The 21,539-nt window shown below is 38.3% G+C and overlaps 1 protein-coding gene across 9 annotated transcripts in view; it reads left to right on the forward strand.

Annotated features, from left to right (window-relative positions):
* LOC138744162 (arginyl-tRNA--protein transferase 1) overlaps positions 1–21,539 on the forward strand; it is a 101,640-nt gene that overhangs the window by 42,894 nt on the left and 37,207 nt on the right. For 8 of the 9 annotated variants that reach the window (XM_069899827.1, XM_069899835.1, XM_069899834.1 and 5 more), the window contains 2 exons: positions 9,174–9,355; positions 10,517–10,616. In XM_069899827.1, the coding sequence (XP_069755928.1) occupies positions 9,174–9,355; positions 10,517–10,616 (282 nt within the window). Of the gene's footprint in view, positions 1–9,173; positions 9,356–10,516; positions 10,617–14,525; positions 15,690–21,539 lie in introns of those variants that run through there. The other variant, XM_069899832.1, reaches the window with a different exon arrangement.

Raw genomic sequence — 21,539 nt, forward strand, 5'->3', positions numbered from 1 at the left:
ATACTGAGAACAGTACTATCCAAGGGATCCAAACAAAATTGGTGCCTTTGAAGATTTGTGTCACAACTGTTTTTATTTCATTTTTCTGCGTGGATTGTACCAAAGCTGAATGAATGTCCAAAATTGTTTTAGTTGCTGCAAATCGGCATGTAGGCATTTGTTTCCACTGTTATTAGTTCTTGGTCCTGTTTTAGTTAACTTCAAATGTAAATACTATATTTGATGGCATATAGGACCCCTTTCGCCCACCTCCCCGTATTTAGCGTGAGATTGCAGGGAAAACTTGTTTTAATTTATCAACCTCATTCAATTTGCCTGGTGGGGGGGGGGGGGTTGGGGGTTCAGTTCTTCCCTTCCTCCCTCTCCTCCCTCCCTCTCTTTTCCATCACCAACTCTCTCCCACAGTGCTTTGAGGGGAGTGTTGGGCCTTGATGATCAGACTTTGTTGAGTGAGAGAGAGCTGGCGAACAGGAAGATGGGAGAGAGTGAACCTTCCTACCGGGAGAAATGAGTGGAAAGCAGAATAGTTTGAGAGCTTCCCTCCTATTGCCATCTTGCAAAATGGCGGCACCAAAATATCACCTTCACCACCCGAGGTGGTTTTGAGGCAATTTTGTTGTCAAATACAGTACTTTTACAATATTTGATTTTCAGTATTGAATTGTTGTTAATGTTGCAGAAACTGAACATTACCAGATTTGAAACCACAAAACATGTACTGAGTTGAACTCTTCACACATTTGTTTGTAACATGACTTTTCATTGTTTACATGTTAACCACCTAATTTGTTGCATATCCTGAGTTGTTAAAGGTTCAACGCAATTCAAATTATAGCATCTATATTTCTTTTTCTTATCTATTCCTCAACTTAATTTGAATCCCCCTTGGATTTTCTATTGCACCTTCCTCTTCATTTTCATCATCTTTTCCATCTTCATCCAATGCCTAAAGTTTTGTGCTCCTCTCTGATATGCACAGTGAGGCAAGGTAATAAACAAAGTGTTGGACAATGTTCTCATTAGATAATTTATCTAAAGATTGATGTAGCGAAAAATGTACAAAGTTGAGGTACTGGATCTCAGAAACACCTGAAAATACTGCGGCTCATGATGTAAGTGGGCTCTGATCAACTGACCGATTTGGTATCCCTGTCTCTAATCTATTCTCTGATTTGCAAACAAAAGTTAATAACCTGGAAATTTAAATGCTTTAGCTTCTTTGCCCAGAGTTAAATAATTATAATTTCATTCTCATCCCAAATAGGAAAATAGATTAATTTAAGACTATGGGTAGTAGGTTTTGCTTTTTCAATTGATAAGATCATTTTACAACAGCAACACTTTTCAACATTAGTTTCCCTGTTGTTCTTCAATTCTCTTTAATATCTAAAAATATTTTGTTCTCTGCTTTGGTGGTTCTAGACTAGTTTATGGTTTGTGTATTATGGGAGATTCAATAGGCTGTTGAATAAAAACTGTTCTAGACATGCTAGACTTCAGGTTTCTGTATCTTCTGCCTGAAGATAGCAGCGAGAAGAAGTTGAGGCCAGGATGATGGGGATCCTTTATAATATTAGGAGCCTTCTTGAGATTATGCCTCACCTGGATGTCTTCAACAGATGGGAGATTGGTATCTTTATGGACCTGGCCATGTTAGCTCCCTTCTGCAGCCTTCTACAATCCTGGCCACTTGTATTGCCAAACCAAGTTGTGATGCAAACAGTCAAAATAGTTTCTAAAGTGCACCTGTAGATTTTGATTACAACATGTCAAATCTCCTCGGACTCCTTTGGAATAGAGGTGCTGGTGCACTGTCTTTGTGTGGCCTCAATGTGCTGGCTCCAAGAAAGATCTTATGAAATATGGACTCCCAGGATCTTGAAGCTTCTGACTTTCTCCACCTTGTTCCCATCATTGCAGGCAGATCAAGAGCAAGATTGTTGTTCTGGGACCACCCAACCTGGGTCTCCCAGTCTAACCTGTATTCTGGCTCATTTTCAGTTATATACCAATAACTGTGGTGTCATCAGCAAATATGTAGATTGAGTTTGACATGAACTTGGCTACACAGTCATGAGTGCACAGGGTTCTTAATTATAAATGTAGACATGCAGCACAGTAACAGGTCCTTCCAACTCAGAGCTCATGCTGCCCAATTACCCCATTTAACTTAGAATTTCCATACAATTTGAAGGATGGAAGGAAAGCCACACAGATATGGGGATAGTGAACTGTTACGAGCCCAAAGGACCCCAAAATCCAGCAGCAATAGATATTCACCACGACAAATGGTTACTCAAACAAAAGTTGTTTTTAATTATTTTTAAACATGAAAACAGAATCAAGCTTTAACTTATCACTATTAACTTAACTACTCAACCTAACCCCCTTCTAATTCTAAGCACACGTGCATGTGAAGTGTGTAAATTTAAGAAAAATTCTTTGGTTCACACTTCAATCTCACTTCTCATTCTTCCATGTTCTCTGGTTGCAGGCAATTCTTATACTGTATACAGAATTTAGCATGAATAAAGTTCACCAGGCTTTGGTGCTCAAAACCTTAGAAAGGTTCTCGTAGGGTTTGCAGAGAGAGATTTCTTGTTCCAAGATTTCCACAACTGAGGTACCACCATTTGTCACCTCAATGTCTTGCTGATGAAGCTTGCTCCATCAGGGTTCTACAGATGATAACTTTTTTCTTTCAGGCTATCACAGAGTTCCTTTCTGTTCCACTTATTCCAAGAGAAACATCAGACAGATAGCACTTCCAGCCATCCACCACTCTGGAGCTTCTATTTCAGTTCCAACAAGCTTCTCCTGGCTGACACTGTTTCAGCTGTGACTCTCTCTCCACCTGAGATTCAAACTGCCAGCCACATGTCCTTTCCTCTCTCACTTGCAAAACCCCTCCTTCTCCAGCAAGCAATAGGAGTTAGTCTTCTACTCCCATCTGTTGTTTTAGGTAAACAAACCTCTCAGTGACCTTTGAGTGAGCACTTTGCAGAGAGGTCAGAAGTCTTGTTTAAAAAAAAGTCCAAAACAGACTATCTGTATCCAGTCCATTCATTTCATTACATCATTTCAATTAGCACCTACTTGTGAAACGTGCATAGCATTCTCCATAGTTTCTGTAAGGTCACTGAATATTAATTCTTCAGTATTTCAAATAAGATCTGTTTTAAAATGTGTATATGTATGTAACCTACTCTAATTTTACCAATTTATCTCCCAAAAACATTCCCAAATTTTCCATCACGGTACAAACTCTTTATAGATAGAAGCAAATTAGAACTCAGGTCACTGGTGCTGTAATAGCATTGCTTAGGTAAAACATGGTAGCAAATATCTCCTTTTAAGCAATCTCTTAGGCTTAAGGATGTCTTGAAGATTCACAAGAAAGTTACCAGAACTGATTAGCTTGAATTATAATAAGAGGCTGGAAAGGTCAGGATTTTTTGCCCTGGAACATAGGAGGCTAAGGATTGACCTTGATGAACAATATAAATTGTGATGGACATAATAAGATAAATATTAACAGTCTTCTCCCTGCCCGCCCAAAGTATAGTGGAATCAGAAATTAGAGGGCATAGATTCCAGGTGAGGGTAAAAAATTTATTTGGGATCTGAGGGGCACGTTTTTTTACACAGAGGGAGGTGGGTTTGTCTAACAAGCTGCCAGAGAAAGTAGTAAATGGTGGGAACAATTATGGCGTTTAACAGACAATTAGATCGGTGCATGGGTGGAAATGTTTGGAGGGGTACGTGCAAGTTGGACTAGCTTGGGTAGACAACGGTCACCATGGACAAGTTGGGATGAAGGAGAGCCTGTTCCTGTGATGTAAAACTGATTCTGTGACTTGCTTCCCTTCTATTTTTGTGGGTTCTGCGATTGTTAATTCAGACATTTGCAGATTCTTCCACGGATGGGGCAGGTGGATCTGTAGTTAATTAGATGGCCTTCACGTCTCCAGAATGGAGGACCATCGCCTTCCCAAGATCGTATTATATGGCGAGCTCTCCACTGGCCACCGTGACAGAGGTGCACCAAAGAAAAGGTACAAGGACTGCCTAAAGAAATCTCTTGGTGCCTGCCACATTGACCACCGCCAGTGGGCTGATAACGCCTCAAACCGTGCATCTTGGCGCCTCACAGTTTGGCGGGCAGCAGCCTCCTTTGAAGAAGACCGCAGAGCCCACCTCACTGACAAAAGGCAAAGGAGGAAAAACCCAACACCCAACCCCAACCAACCAATTTTCCCTTGCAACCGCTGCAATCGTGTCTGCCTGTCCCGCATCGGACTGGTCAGCCACAAACGAGCCTGCAGCTGACGTGGACTTTTTACCCCCTCCATAAATCTTCGTCCGCGAAGCCAAGCCAAAGAAAGATGCTTATCTACTCCCAATGCTTTGCCCTCATTTTCAGTCTCTGATCTTCTCTGCTTGATTCAGCCAGAGATTCACAGAAACCAGTGGAAATGTTACATTTCTTTCAGGAGGAGTTTGAGCACATCCTTTAATTTCAATTCTGGCTTTAGTATTTTCTCATGACATTGTTCTGAAATGGAGACTTGATTAAATTTTGTGCAAGCCACATTCTTAAATTGTAGTTGATGTACAATTTCCATCTAATCCTTTGTTCTTCTACAATTATTAGTTTCAGAGAGCTACTGTGGAGAGAAGTTCAAGGTTGAAATATCAGTCTGATACTACAAACTACATAACACAACAAAATTTGCAGCATTACAGACGTCCTTATGTACTAATGGATTTGTGAATGCTTATGTTAACTTTGGACTGCCTTCATTACACAAATTGCCATTGTGCCAGAAAGCTTTTTGACACCATCTTTTCAATAGCAATCGGGAATGTCAGTAAATGTTGCCCTTGCAAGCACTGCACACAACTCACAAAGAATGAAGAAAAAACAATAAAGATGGATAGATATGATGTGCAAGATCCAGATTTCAGTTAACCAAGATGGAAACCCACATGGAGCAGCAAAAAGAAAATTGATGTGATTTTATTTTATTTTCCTTATTAATACCTGAATCAATAATGAGTAAACAAAATTGGTATTAAGCATGCTATGTCATTTTCAATATTTATTTAAATTATTTTATTTGTTAAGTAGGTCATTTTTTTTGCTTTCTGACCTTTAATTAATAGCCAAAGAATAAGGGCACATTCTCATCCTTAACAACTTCATTGTAATCAGTCTTAGAAGGTGAATATTTCATATTTTGTAATATGTAAAACTGGAGATTTTGGTGCAAAGCATCTTTCTGAGGGCAACTTGGATGAGATCATACTTTAAAATAAAGAAATGGCATTGGAAATTGAGCTTGTATATTTTGGTGTCAGGCCAACACTAATCTCTTCAATTGCCATTTTAGTAAATTTGTTAACGATTTATAGAAGTTCTAGCTGATGTCAGCCATTTTAAGCAGACTGGTGTTCCAATTTTCTTTACATGGTTGTTGGGAAGCATTTCTGCCATGGTCACTTTCTCACCATTCCTGTTGAGAGTTTATTTGGTGTTCATTTTTAAATGAAGTCCAGTTTTTCAAGATTTCCAACATTAAGGGTGGTGCATTAGTGCAACACTTACAGTGCCAGCCAAACTGGCGTTGTCAGTGAAGAGTTTGTACTTTCTCCCCCTGTTTCCTCCTGTCCTTCAAAATGTACCCGTGGTTGTACAGATTTGGTGTACAGATAAACCCTGGTTTACGAAAATTTGCTTATACAAAGAAACCCATGTTCAGTTTCACAAAGAAATTATAATGGGATTATGATGGGTTTTCACTTTGATAAAAATTGACTCCAATAGCAGTCAATGGGTCTTCGGTTTGCGAAATGTTTCTTAAGAACGCTCTACCTTCATAAAGTGGGGTATGTGGGTGGCATGGACTCGTAGGATTGCAGGTATTGAGGACTCTCCATCTATCATGCAAATTCTTTGACCTGCTATTATCAGGAAAGGGGTACAGAAGCATCAAAGCAGGAGTGCAAGGCTTCTTCCTTCAGGCTGTTGAGTCACATTTATTGTCATCTGATTGTGTAAGTACAATCCGATGAAACCGTGTTCCCTGATCCTTGGTGCAAAACATGCAGGCATTGAGATTAACAGTATCCTATAACTAAGTAAATTATTCTAAAATGTATATTTTTATATTATGTCTTTGTGTGTGATATATTTGTTTATTATGTGCTGTATATTGTGTGTATGTTTGTGTACGGTTAGCATGTGTACAGTGTTACAAGTCCAGAGGACCCCAAAACCCAGCAGCGATAGATATGCACCATGACACCTTGACAAAGGGTTACTTAAACAAAAGTTGCTTTTAATTATCTTTGAAGATGAAAATAGAATCAAACTTTAACTTATCTCTGTTGACTCACTTAACCTACTTAACGCCCTTCTAATTCTAAGTGCACGTGTGTGTAATGTGTGTGTAAGTTCAGCAAAGTTCTTTGTTTCACAGTCCATTGGTTGCAGGCAATGCTCATACTGTGCACAAAAGTTAACATTAATAAGGTTCGCCAGGCTTTGGTGCTTAACAGGTAAATGGTTACCACTCAGAAGGATTCTAGTTGGTTTTCAGAGAGAGAGAGTTTTTCTTGTTCCAGGACATCCACAACTGATTCCTTTTTAATTAGCCACTCCAGTGTCTTGCTGACGAAACTTGCCCCCTTCAGGGTTCTCCAGATGATAACCTCTTTCTTTCAGGTCACCATTGAGTTCCTTTCTGTTTCTCCTATTCCAAGGTAAACACTGGACAGCCAGTCCTCTCCTTTGACCAGGCCGTCTTCCAAAGCTTGCCAGCTTGTCCCTCTGGAACCAATGTCTGTCTTTGTTTTTTTTCTGCTCTCTTCCTGCAAAGATCACATGACCTTCCAGACTGTCAATTCTGTTTTCCAGACAAAGCTGCCACTGCATGTTGTTACATTTGTTGCCTTTTGCAAATAACGGTCCATCATGAGTCTCTGAGCACTCTTGCAAAACCAATTTATCTCTCAAACACTTCTATATACTCTGTCACAACAGTCAGATGATAAATTTGAACTGACTTTGTTTGGTGCTAATTGATCATAATCCTACTGTGCTCTTTACAAAACTGAATGAATGTTGCAAATAACCTTTTGGTCTGTTCACAGAAGAACCCCACTTACTGTACAAGGTATTTTGTGACAAATAAAACCTAAGCATAGAAGATTGTTTACAGGTTATCCCATGTAGCCTGCATTAAATTTAAAAATAGCCAGAAGTTCTGGGTTTTATTTCTACTCTTTTAGTCTGGAAAAATAAGATGAAGAAAATGCATGCTTGCGTAATTCAACAGCAAGTCCCTTTATGGTTAACTGCCAGAAAGAAGAAAGCAGTTTTTGTCCATTACTTGTTTCCACGAAAAACAAGGTGAAAAGTTAGTTTTCTGTGTCAAACTCTCAAGTAGTTTTGTTATCAAGAGCCTATGAAAAATTCCACTTTGGAGAATAAAAATAAGTAGAGACTTGAAAACTTGTCTTATTTTTAAAACCTTATTTATTCATTCAAAAAACAAATAATATATGACATATGCAGCAATTAAACATGAACATGAATTTTTTTATTATATATATATAAAAAAGAAAAGAACCCCCCCCCGACCATTTCAGCCAACTTTCCTAAGGAGAGCCATTAAAGAAAGAAAGAATATTAAAGAAAAAGTTAAATATACATAAAATCTAGTCAATATAAATTGAAATGTAAATATTCTGAGTATAACAGCCACTTATTAATAAAAAAATTATAATTATCATGTGAAACATACGTAATTTTTTACATTATTAAACATTATTTCATCTCATTATGCCATCTATAAATATCAATCATATTTGTATCTTTCCACGTACTAGCAATACATGTTTTCACTACGGATAAAGCTAAATATACGAAAGCAAGCTGGAATTTATCTAATCCCAAACCCTTTCAGAGGTTGTAAAACATACATTTTACCCAAGATCGAATTTGATAATAGAGTTCTTATCAATACCAAAATCTTCCCTCATCTGATTAAAAGATAAAAACTTACCCTCTTTAAAACAATCTCCTAAATTTTTCACACTTTAAATCTCCAATGCAATAAACTTTATGTATTGAAAAAGAAATAAGTTGATTATTATACAACGGAGTCAAAGCCAATAATTTACCCCTAGAGCCTATCACTTTATTTTTCTTTATCCATAACTTCATTAAAAATTTTAGTATAGGCACATTATATTGTTGTAACAAATTTATATTCCACCTAAACAAAAATTGATTTATTTCAAATTCAGAAATACTTGCCATCTCAATTTTAGCCCAACTAGGAGGCCGTACCAAATCCATCAATGAACTAATAAATTTAAGTTGGGCTGCTTCATAATAGTTTTGAAAATGTGGTAAACGTAGTCCCCCTAACTCATATTTCCAAGTTAATTTATTCAGAGCTACTCTCGAAAATTTACCCCTCCATAAAAACTCCCTAACCATTTTATTCAAATCTCAAAAAAAAATTTTATCAAGTAAATACGGAATAGATTGAAACAGCAAACTTGTCAAGAATAAATAAAAATCTGAGAGTCATTTTCCTGTTCAAAATGCTTAAACAATGAATATGAAATAAACTGCTTATTTTAACCCAAATCTTTCATATTTACCTTAATAGCAACAGGTATTTCAAATAATAGTGCGGAGCTCATTATTGGTGCATTGCTGTGGTTTTCCAGGTTGGGAAGAAAAATGAAAGGTAGAAGAAGGAAGAAACCCCATGCTGTCTCAATATCCTGTTTGGTTTTGATTTACCTTGAGACAAACTGTAGAATGTTTCATCTTCAGAGAGGAAAGAAAATTTTGAAATGTTGATAAAAGTAGATTAACTTGGGGAACATTTTAAGAATGTTTTCAGGAAATTAATAAAAGCAAGAGGGAGAAAATTATGTCATGGAAATGCTAAATGATACTATGATCAATGGCAACTTTTAAATTAGCAAATATATTCTGTAAACTTAGACGGTATTGGAATTCAAATTGCATAATTATCTGAGCTAAAGGTAAGTTGCAATTAACCAGACAATGTGTGTCAGTTTTTTTGTGGGGAGGGTGGGGTATTTGAAATTGTTTGGGCAACTTCCTGATGAAATGTTTTCTTTTCTAGGCAGAGTATCCACCTGATGGTCCTGAGTCAGGTTATGGATCATTTCACCAACAGTACTGGTTGGATGGAAAGATTATCGCAGTAGGAGTAATTGATATTCTTCCTCGTTGTGTCTCCTCTGTGTACCTATATTATGATCCAGATTATATGTTTTTATCATTGGGTGTTTATTCTGCAATCAGGTAAGATTTCATTTTGCCACTTGATTTTAATTTATGTATATGACAAACACAGGGACAAATAAATGAAATGTCTTTGTCCCAAACATTATGGAGGGCACTGTACATGTGATTTGTTATGTTGGTAGACCATTTGTACCTGTTAAAATGCCATTCTCTCCCTATTTAAATTAAGGTCAGAATAAAATATGTGAACAATTTTTGCTCATGTTTTGAAAATTTGCTGCACACCTCTTTGTGTGGTCACTCAAAGGATCTACAATCGTCAAGGTGAACTCTGACACAGAAATCTGAACACTTGTTTGAAATTTAAGTTTTGTCGGCAGTCTCCACAAATGGTGTCAAAATCAAATTCTGAATTCTCAATTAAAAAAAAATCTCAAGTTAAAATAGTTAAGACTTTTTGTCCAGTTTTATCACTTAATTCTTGCTCTGTTTTTGTCTCGCGTAACTCCGTTTACTTTAGCACAAGACCGCTTTGAATGTTCAAGAGTCTATTGTTTTCAGTTGGGTATTAAAGCAAATACTATTGAGATTAACCCCTAAAAACAGGCCACAGCAATTTAAAATAAAATTTCATAATACCTCTGAATGTAGTACTTGAAAGAAAGTCATTCTTTTCCTTCCAATCAATGCAACTGCATACCGCGTTTAAATTCCAAGTTTCGATTGGAAGGGGCACACTTTTATTTGTGCAGGTGGTCTATTTACTTTCGAATTAGCTCTGCAGCCTGAGAAGTCTTCCTTTGCTTGTTGAAAAGTAAAGAAGAAAAATGCTCTTCTTATTGCTCATTGTGTTGTTTCATACCCAGCTGGGGATGTGGATCCTTGTTCAAGAAAAATATCAGGACACATGAATATTAACTAGAAACAGTAAATAGGGCCTTTAATTAAAGGCTAATTTGAATTTCAGATCATCTCTACGGAGAAGAGATGGTGCTAGAATAGAAGAATTGTGTATTAGGCTGAGTTGCTTTTCTGAATGTTGTTGTTTAATATGCTTTTGTGTCATTTTCCATTCCCCTTGCGAGGTGGAATTAGATTAAAAGGAAAGATGTTTAGAATGCTGATCCTAGGAGAAATAGAGCCCAAGAATGACTCTAATACTGATTTTAACATACTTATATGCAATTGATTTTGATTCCCTACTATGATTTATTTTAGGGAAGTGGCTTTTACTTCAGAACTACAGAAGAAAGTCCCTGATTTGCGTTATTACTATATGGGCTTCTACATCCATTCATGTCCTAAAATGAAATACAAGGTAATGGTTTGTCTGGCTTTACTGTCACCTATTCATTGTCAGAAAATTGTAGTCTTTGAAAATTAATGATAGAGGAATCCTTTTGGCCTATTATGTTTGTACCAATGTAACAAGCTACCCAGCTTAAACTCAACCAGAAGCTTTAGCTCTGTATCCCTTCATCTGCATATCTAATGCTTATTCAATGTGATTAATTGGCATCTTTCATTTTAGTACAATTATGATATACAATATGATATTTAATGTTAGGAAAGATACAATTAATGAAATCTACATTAGTACACAAACTACATTCAGTGCAACATTACTAAGTACTGGTACATTCATGGGGTAGTGGAGATTAAAAACAATTCAAAATCGTGGAATTATGACATTTAGCAGAGTGTAAGATTAAGACATTAATTGATTGATTGGAAGGCAGGAGGGGTAGTAGAAAACCGGATTGAAGAAGGCATTCTGTGTTCAGCATCTCAAATGCCATCCAGTAAAAGGGTTTGAAGAATCTCTCATTATCAAAATGTTATACATAAGTCCCTTTCAGGTGGCCTGAACACCCCCTTGTAAAGCCGCATAATCTCCCCTCCTTGTGGCTAAAGACATACTCACTCAAATCTGGCAGAGGTGCCTCTGAGGCGCCGACGCTAACCCTCCAGGAGGGATAATCGGCGGAGCGCAGCACTCTGCCGACAAATGTGCAGCCGCTGGAAGTGGCTTCCTGGGAGTGGGCTGATGACTTCATCAGCCTATGATCTAACTCCCCGCTGCCTGACAGCCCCGCGCCCCACTGGGGAAGGGAGGACTGCAGGGGTGACCAGTGAGGAACGTTGGGGCAGGGGCAACCGTTGGGACAGGGAGGTCTGTGGGGGTCGGTGGGGAAGGGGCGGCTGTCCGGGTTGGGAGATTTGCAGGGGGAACCAGCGGGGGACGTTGGAGCAGGGGTGGCTGTCAGGGCAGCGGGGACCATCGGGGCAAGGGTGGCCGGCAGGGGCTGTGGCAGCCCAGCTGGCCGCTCTCTACGGCTCAAAACGCGGCTGTTGTGGGAAATGCAGAGCAGTTCTACTTGCATGGGGGATTATGGGTAGGGAAGACCACCGTTGCTATACTACATATTTATGACAGGTGGCACTGCGGCACCAGTCGCCCCGCCTCCATCGGATCCGGAGGCGCTACGAGGCACCTCTGGATATGAATAGGCCCCTTCAGGTGGACCAGTTAACGCTGCAGCAACCTTTTAAGGCTCGCACCTGAAAGGTGCGTTTGCCGTTTTAAATCCACTCTGAGGTTAGTTTCAAGGCAGAGGATTCACCTGAAAAGGCCTATAGCTACACAGAGCTGAGTTCACAGCATTATGACCTTTTCAAAACGATGTAAGCTCTTTGTCCATTTTGATGCAAGTCCCTTGATTCAATCAGAGATGGCTAAGACCGATTGTAGTGATGCGCTGAATCGCAAGTAATGTATTTAAGAATATGCGTCCAAAATGTTGGTTTTGTCACATTTACGACACAAAATCCTGGTCAAATAAGGTTTTCAAACAATTTTTGGAGCAATTTAAATTTATTTACTTTCCTTTATGTATGTCATTGCTCCCAGTTAAACAAGAGGTGTACCTCTTCAATATGTACTGTGCCTTGGCATGTCAAGGGGAATTTGTATAAAAGCAAGTTCATTATTGTCCATTTGATTACTTATTTTAAGCCCATAGTTAGCAAGCGATGATGAAAAGTGAGATATTTAAAATAATGATGAAAATGTAAATTTGGTGATTTATTTGTGTGCTTTTGTTCTTGAATGGGAAATGAGTGTCATGGCCAATACCAGGTTTTCTTGTCTTTTTCCAATTAATTGAAAATATATGGGGCGAGTCATCATCTCAAATATGTTTTAATGAATATTGTCAGAGACATTCATTGCCTTTCCATTTCTTTGAAAGTTTCTTAAGCCTTGGGAAGGGCTTAAGCTATCAAATTAATTATAGGGGTGGAGTTGTCACTTACATTGTTAAAGAACCCTGCTGCTCAGGGCCTCAGTTATCATCTGGCATCTTGAACAAAGATTACATCCAGTTTAGAGCTGTCTTAAATGCCACATTCATTCCTGGAAGATTTCTGTGCATACCTCCTTCAAAGTAAGGATGTCCATACTTACAGCCAGCTGATGGGAATAGGACCATCATAGCAGTTGTGGAGCTGAACCTGTGTTATGTACACATTTCAGTCATCTCCTTCAATGTGTGCCTTTTCTTGTACATAGTAATCTGTTTTATTGCTTGTCTGCTATTACATCCATGGTTTTAACAGGTTACCCAGGAGTCCCAAGATTCTTATCCCTTGCACGCTGTAAATAATTTGTGTGTAATAACTCTTGCAGTTTCTGTCATTTTTCCGCAGTTGTAGTCTTTAATTTGGCCTTTTTACCTTTGCTTCCTGCAATTTTCTGTACCTACCCCTGCTGTGTTTTTATTTACATTTTCAAATAATTTTTCAATAATTATCTATAAAAGTATATAATTTTTCAAATGAATAGAGAATAATGATACTCTACTAATAATTTTCTTGCATTCAAGTTCATTTAAAAAAATACATCTCCCCCTTTACTTCTATTTGTGGAGCCAATTTTTGATTCACTCCAGATACAAAGTTTTAGTACCTCTTGTCTTTGGGTAATTAGTATTTATGGCACCATGTTCAGAGCTTTGCCAAAATGTTAATAGATCTTGCTTCCTAATTGGCCTTAATTTACAGAATTTATTTTCTTAAACAATTCCAAAATTTGATCGTTGTGAAAGCAACACTGACTCTCACTGATCCATGTTTCTTTATCCCATAGTCTCCATCAAAACTTGTTCATATAATTAATTCATGCATTAAAATAAAGTCCCAATTAAAAATTGTAATTGTGAGCTAATTTTAAGCAAGGTGTGGTGGGAAAATAGTACATTTACTTTTTGCAGTTTAAGGAAAATAATGTTCAAATAAGCTGATATGATTTGGTATTTTCTCTAAAGCCTACAGAGACCATTGATAAAACAATGTCCATAATTGATCGTTGCGATTAGAATTTCTATTGTATACATGTGATAAGATAAATGAATTAGATTGAAGCAAGAGCATGGAAAGCTACCGTTTTTAGATACAGTGATCAAGGAAAGTTTATTACTTTTAGTTGGTGAGCTGATAATAAACTTTAAATTTATAGTTGCCCATAGAAAATTGAGTGACTAAGAATAGTTTTCGTAGACATATTTCAAACAATATCTTGAGAACGTAAGATTTGAAGAAATGGGGAGAAGTTTTAATTGGTGGAGGTAGAATTCTTAATTGTATATACAGTGCTCTCCATAATGTTTGAGAGAGAGAGACTTTTTTCCTTTAATTGGCCATTTGTTCCATAGTTTTAAATTTGTGATCAATTAACTCACATGATTTAAAGTGCTCATTCCAGATTTTATTAAAGGTTAGACGAGGTGAAGGCTATTGACCAGGTATCACATGCTATCCAAAATGGACTTTAGAGAGGGAATCCAAAATTGGATTAAACTGTTCTATACATTTATCCGTAGTGCAGTCCAAATCAATGGGTGGGAAACACATAGCTTCCATTCAAGTATGGAATCAGGCAGGGTTGCCAGCTCTCTCCAGTCATGTTTGTGTGCTGAATAGAGCCCTGCGCTGAATCAATCAGGATAGCACGAGGAATGATATTGCCAGACAGTGGAGACACTGTCACTGTCAAAGCCTCCCTGTACATGATCGACGTCGCCATCTTCTCTTCAGACACACAATCTGTCCGCAAACTGATCAGAATCTACAGCCGTTTTGATCTGCGATCGGGTGCCAGGGTAAACTGCAAGAAGAGTGAGGCAGTGCTCTTTGGTAACTTCTGACTGGTCCACTATTCCCTTCACAGTTGGATCTGACTACCAACTCGAACAACATCATCAAGTTCAATTTCGACATGACCGTGGTGGACTTGTTAGTAAGAATGAGGAGTCAGAATACAGAGATGAGATGCAGTCACTAACAGACTGATGCAGAGCCAACAACCTGTATCTGAACATTGATTAAAACAAAAGAGACGGTTGTTGACTTCAGGTGAGCGCGGGGGGAACCATGCTCCACTGACCATTGACGGCTCAATCGTTGAGGTCATCAAGAATATCAAGTTCCTTGGAGTCCACTTGGTAGAGAATCTCACCTGGTCCCAGCTTTGTGGATTTTAATAAGAAAAGGTTCCTCACCAGTACCAGACCTTCTTGGCTGATTTTTGGGAAGTAGTGCAGGAATTCTTCTCGGAGGCAGCTGAGATGCAAGACAACTTTGCAACATCAGCGTCCATTCCATTAACAGTTGCTGCTGTAAGAGATTCAAATGTGGAAAAGTTCTATCCCTCAACTTTGTGTTTCCAGTTTTCAAGCTTTTGTATAAATGCATTGAGAGCATCAACAAACTGGATGATAGTGGTGCCCTTGCCCAGCAGCCTGAGATTCAATTTGTTCAACTGATCAAAATTATCTCCAAAATTGGCAAGGCAAAATACTCACAGCTTTTCATCGACGCAGGTTTCCAGTTCGTAGAGCAGGTTCTTATCCTCTGCATCCATATTTTCACACAGCCGAGCTGTTTGAACAGCCGAGAGTTCAAAGCCCCACATTTCACATAGTTCACAATTTTGATGACTTAACCAAGAACATCCTGGAGGAGGTGAAAGGTTTTTGAAGCTAGAGCTTGCTGATGTAACATATAGTGAACAGCAATGAAATGCAAGAGTTTGGAAACCACTTTTCACTCCTAACATGGCAGGAGGTTAGGGTTAGGTTTCAGACCCTTGCAGTTAAAAAAAAACTGATTCCTTTTCCATCACATCCACGGCTCTGATATTTATCTCAGTTAACAGCAAAATAGTATTTTTTCCTTGATGGATTCCCCTTCACATATCAAACAAAGGCAAGAATCTGGGAAAAAGACAAAACATCTATGGATACATCCAGCTGAATTGAGAACAATCCAAATGTAGCATCCTTGATTTCTGCAGTCACTTGTTCTATTATGCTATTAGATATTAATTTATTTCTATAGTGTCAGGATGTTTCCTTGAATGTTAAAGGTTATTCACTTGCTCGCAATAGCCAAGTAAACTTCTTACATATCCTACAGTCAAACAATCCTATCCAGGATAAATCTTCAATGAAAATTTCTGCAAAAATAATTATATCCAATTTTAGAAGGGAAATATATCTTGGGTCTTACCTTATAAACAGGAGTCTCTTGAGTCATGACTGAAATTAAATACAACAAGCAGTAAGACAGAAAACATGGATCTGAATCAATGTTATGAGCAGGTCGGATGGGAACTGTGAGAAGTGCGAGCTCCAAGCTGCTTGTATTGAGGGACGGCAAGATGACCTCATTGGCCTCTGGCAGATTGCTCACCACCCCACTCAAGGTCTGGAAGAACCAAGACCCACTCTGACCCACGTTGGGAACCTTTGCTCTCAACCTTTTCAATTACTACAGTCTTGCAAGATATGAATAGTTTGGAATGGCAATAGATAATCAGATACATTACTTGCTATCTGTACGCTCTAAATGTCACAAAATACTCATCGTTTAAATTTTCACTATGGTACATATTTTAATATTTGACTTCAATTAAAACAAACTACTGCAATGTTTTTGGATACATTATACAAGAGTAGGAGATTGTCCATGAAATCTCTTCCTTACAGTAGTGTGGTTGTGTATTTGTTTATCAAGCTAGGAATAGCTCCCACAACATAGAGGGGCTGCAGCATTAAAAGCAGAATAGTCAATACAGAGGAAAAACATATTTTTTGGTGATACCTAATGATGTCGTCACCATTTGACTTTGGGCTAGGATTAAATACGGTACACTTTTGTGTGTTTAATTTATACCTCTTGATCTAATCTTTTGTTGACTTCAAATGCTGGCTGCAATCCCATCTTAGGAAGTTGCTGAAACCAAGGCATCACTGGTTTTTGAATTTGAATTGCTGGTATATTATTCATTGGTTATGAACTGTTAAGGATGGAGTGAGAACTGCCAGCCCTTAAAGTTTGTTGATTTAATGATATGATTTAAACCACATGGCGCCTGCATTAAAACTGCAGTCAGCGGTGCCATGGAACAAACTGTGCTTTCAGTACTGTATACTTGCAAATCAGTCATGAAACTTGACATGATGACGGTATTTCCCATGCTGCCTTCTATCTTTAAAATAAAAACTAATTATAAACCATGGATATAAAATAGGAATCGAAGAGTAAACAGAAGCCTGAAAACCAGATCCTCTAGGTTTAAGAGGTTTTTTCTTTCCAGCAGCAATCAGACTCTTGAACCTCCCCTGATTTCAATGAAGCACAATAGGACTGTCTGCATTATTGCAAGTCACTTTTTTGCACAAGGATTATTTTCAACACTTGTTATCTATCATATGTACTTATTGTCTCTTTTAATTCAATTAAGTTCGCCTTGAAAGCTTTTTTTTAAACAAGTAATTTTGATAAAGATCTACTGGGACCAATGCCTGAAGAGGGCGCACAAAATCAGTGAACCGGTGCGGACTCGAAAGGCCAACGTGGCCTGTTTCCGCTCCGTAAATGGTTTTAGGGTTACCAGTTTGGTTGCTGCAAGTAAGAATTTCAGTGCTATGTACATTGTACATGAAATTTCTTATGAATAGTTTGCATTATAGCAAACAATTCATAAGTATTTACTGTTAAATTGGCTTGATGAATCTTCCAGATTGCACCAAAAGTACAAAGGGAACTAAGTGTTGTGCAAATGCTGAGATACAGGTACAAGGATGAGGAAAGCTAACACAATTAAAACTCCTGCATTCTGGAATTCAAGCAACTGGGAAAAAAAGTTTAAAAAAAAAGTTTAAAATTGGCACATCTCGGCATTAGTTCGCCAATCCACGCAACACGTTCTCAAGCAACCTGAAAATTCACTTATCCGGCATTTAACAATCCCTGTGGTTGCTGTATACCAGGGATTTTACTGTATAAAAGTAAGAAAGTTATGCTTCAGTTATAAGGAATATTAGAAATATTTGAGAAGAGCTGATGAAAACACGGGAAGAATTAAAAATTGGAATGAAAATAGGATTAATATAAATGTGTGCTGGGCAAGTGTACTGTTTCTATTCTTTACTGAGATACAGTGGAAAAAACTTTGCATGCTAAGCAGGCAAGTCAACAGAAAGCAAAAAAAGTAGTTTTACAGAGAAAAATAGAGATTTTTGATAGTGCAACGAGGTCTACGAGAATAGAACGGTTGTAAGGAGAGGACCTGCTGGGAACAGCATGCAAAATGTTGCCATGTGCTCCATCTCTCTGACTGACCTTCATTGAAATTTTGATTCATCCAACTTCTCCAGCATTTCAGGCATGATTTGGAGATTGCCACTCCTGCATAATCTTTAAGAAAAAATTACCACCACAGAGTTTGGATTATTTTACGAAATAAAGTTGTACCATTTTAAATCACCTCTACTGGTATAAAATTAATTAAGTTTATAATACAAGTCTTCAGAATTTGCAACTTTAAATTAAGGTACCATGGTAAGTCTGCAATTTATCATGCAAAAGATTTGACGTTAGTGAAAGCAGAATTCCGAATGTAGGGTGATCAAGATTCTCCAACAGAGTAAGCCCTTCATTTTAACTTCAGTCCTATTGAGGTGTTTTTGTGTCTGTACCATGGCCTTATTAGCATCTACAGTACCAAAATTCTTTGCTCTTCCAGAGTGATTTTTGTTTGCATGTCTGAAATATTACAATTTGCCTTTTAAATTATGCATTTTCTCCTTGAATTTGATTTGTCATAAATTTGCATGCTCAGAACCATTTTGTTGCATTCTACATAGTATACTGCACCTTCTAGCAATGTTAAATATAATTTTTCTTTGTATTTTGTGAATACACTGCCCTTCTGTGTTATTTGTACATCATTTGCATTTTTTTATGCTTTACTTTGTTTGGTTATTTATGCCTGTTGCTTGAGTCTAGAGCAACTATTATTAAGCTCAGATTCAACTCGATATTTTGAGCATTGTGTGCCCAAGTCACAAAGTTATTATAGACTGAAAAGGGGCATTCATACTATTTATAGTATGGAGCAAACAACTAAAATATAACAAAATCTCTATATGGGCTATCACCAATTAGAATACATCCACGAGTGACAATCCAGTCATTTCTGAATGTATTAGTAAAAATTAAAACCCCAGAACACTTGAGAGCTGACAGGCTCAATCAACAGCTGACCAATCAAGGGACTGGAAGAGGCAAGACCTGATGGAAATGTATTGTGCCCTGTTTGTAGCTGACAGCATGTCAGAATCTGAGGAAGGGGGATCATCGTCCTTCTCTGCCAACAGAAGGAAGGGGTGGACATCAGGAATTGGTGACCCATCTTAATGTCGACCCATCCCATGGATGAATAAAATTTATATTCAGTGGCATTATCTGTTAGATCGTATCAGTTCTGATTCACCCAGACCAAACCTATATAGGGAAGTCTCTTGTAGCTTTGCACTGCTCAGGATACCACTACCTGTGTTTGATATAGGGGTGCTTTCCTGGTCAGCTTAAACCAGGACAAATTCATTAATAGGATATTGCACAGTCAATACGCAGTCCAAAATGGGTTTTGGGGAGGGAATGAGAAATTTGGTCTGTCTGTTGTGCACCTAGATTATTCAAGATTATCTTATTGTCATGTAATAAAACTGTAAATTTTCTTGAGTGTACCTTAAGACAGACAAAGATTTCAATTATCAGAAATTTCCCAGCCCCTCTAGCAATCAGAGAAAGAGAAGCAAAAGAGAGTCTTCCCAGAGTCACTGGATTTGCCTTCAGCACTTCTGCAGCCTCCGCAGCCCCTGAGCCTTCAGTACCATTGGTTGCCATTACCAACCAAGCTCCAGATGCAAACCTCATGACAAGATCAGGAAGCCTCCAGTACCCAAGATTCCCTCTCACGTCCTGTCAGCCAGTCTCCAGCAGACCACTTCCTTGTGTGAGTACTTTGACCTCAGTCACAAGCATTCCGCAGCATGCTTGGGTTCCTTGCCTCAAGCCATCATGTGTGTCCTTCACCCTCTGAGCCCATTGCCGTGGTTATCATCCCGTGGGTCAGTTCAGTGGCTAAAAACTCATAGATTCCCTAACAACAATTGGCTTCATTGAATAACCAAGGTCCCAACAAAAATAAGGACCGAGAGTGGTGTTCCCTCCCAGTTGCAGGCAGAATGTCACGTCACCAAAGCACATCAACAAACATCAAGATGCCACTTGGCTCTGGTCAGATTCTTTCCTCGTGGTTGGAGTCCACCTCCCAATCACACTGCCCCTGAAGGCTGCAGACAGAATGAGACAGTTGTCCACCTCTTTGTGGACTGCTTTTGCAAAGAAGGTGTGGAAACCCTTACGGACTGTGCTTTTGCAAAGGTGTGGGAACCCTTACGGACTGTGCTTTTGCAAAGAAGGTGTGGAAACCCTTGCGGGCTGTGCTTTTGCAAAGAAGATGTGGAAACCCTTACGGGCTGTGTTTTTGCAAAGAAGGTGTGGAAACCCTTACGCAAAGGTGTGGAGACCCTTACTGAGGTATGCCCTAAACAGGTGCATTGCAGAGGACCCTGATATCAGGGCTGTTTTCGAAGACAAATATCAAGTTATGCTGAAATGTCACCAGGTCGGTGAAAGGTGCACTTTGGTCTGCTTGAAACTTGGTTTTTTAGTACAGTGAGCTATATGGTGCTGTCTGGCTTATTTCAGTGTGTGGGTGTATGTGCTAAGGGAGTTGATGCAAACGCCTTGTAGGAATGACTGCAATCAAAGGTCTTTACACACTGATCACTGAGGGCCTGGATCCTGTGCAACAGACCCACAAACACTTGAAGACTATATTGTTCACACATGTTATGTTTGACATTGGTGCTTTATCGAGAACGATGACGTAATGAATGTATTGACAACAGTGTAGACTGGGTGATATTATGAATATAAAGAAAGTCCTCTACCTTTATTTCTTGTATAAACTTTATTGATTAAAAATATAATTTTTAATTAATAAAGTTTATGAGGTATATGAGATTTTCATAAAATGAGCTGTGATGTTTATAGGTAAAAACAGAATAATTATCTGAGATTACAAAAGTAAAATGTGAACTGGAAAAGCTGATTGTTGAATTCGCCTAGACTATGGAAGCAACAGTGTTGCCAGTGGGAAGATGAGATGTCTTCCTTCAATATTATGGTGAATTTCACTAGAGAAAGGCCGAGGACAAGGTCAAGGTTGGCGATATTATGGTGACAGGGAACTGGAGTCGAGGGGTGTCTTTTTCAGACTGAAGGTGTCACAAAGTGCTATCCAACTTGTGTTTGGTTTTCTCAATGTAGAGAAGATCATTTCCATGAACTGTGGATGCAATTCTTTTAATTGGACGGTGCTTCAATAGGATAGAGCATATATGTGAATTTTTTTTTAAAGAATCAGAAAGTGCTGACATGAATTTGTTTAATTATAATTAAAACTGTCAGCTGCTATTCATTAATCTAAATAAATCTGATATGATTTTAATGTTTAAAATGTTGATTATATGTTGCTGTTTGTCTCTATTTACATTATGCCTGAGATATACAAAACAGTTTTTTTCAGTGTTCATTTAGAGTCATTCATATAGGGTGGCACAGTTAACACCAGTAGTTAGCGTAACACTATTACAATGCCAGCATCCTGGGTGCGAATCCGGCACTGTCTTGAAGGAGTTTATATATTCTCCCAATCTCAACATGGGTTTTTTCTGGGTGCTCCGGTTTCCTCCTAACTTTGAAAAATATTTGGAGATTTTAGATTAATTGAGGATATTTGGGCAGCACGGATTAATGGGCCGGA

This window comes from Narcine bancroftii, chromosome 10, assembly GCF_036971445.1.
Source record: "Narcine bancroftii isolate sNarBan1 chromosome 10, sNarBan1.hap1, whole genome shotgun sequence".
Taxonomy (NCBI): domain Eukaryota; kingdom Metazoa; phylum Chordata; class Chondrichthyes; order Torpediniformes; family Narcinidae; genus Narcine; species Narcine bancroftii.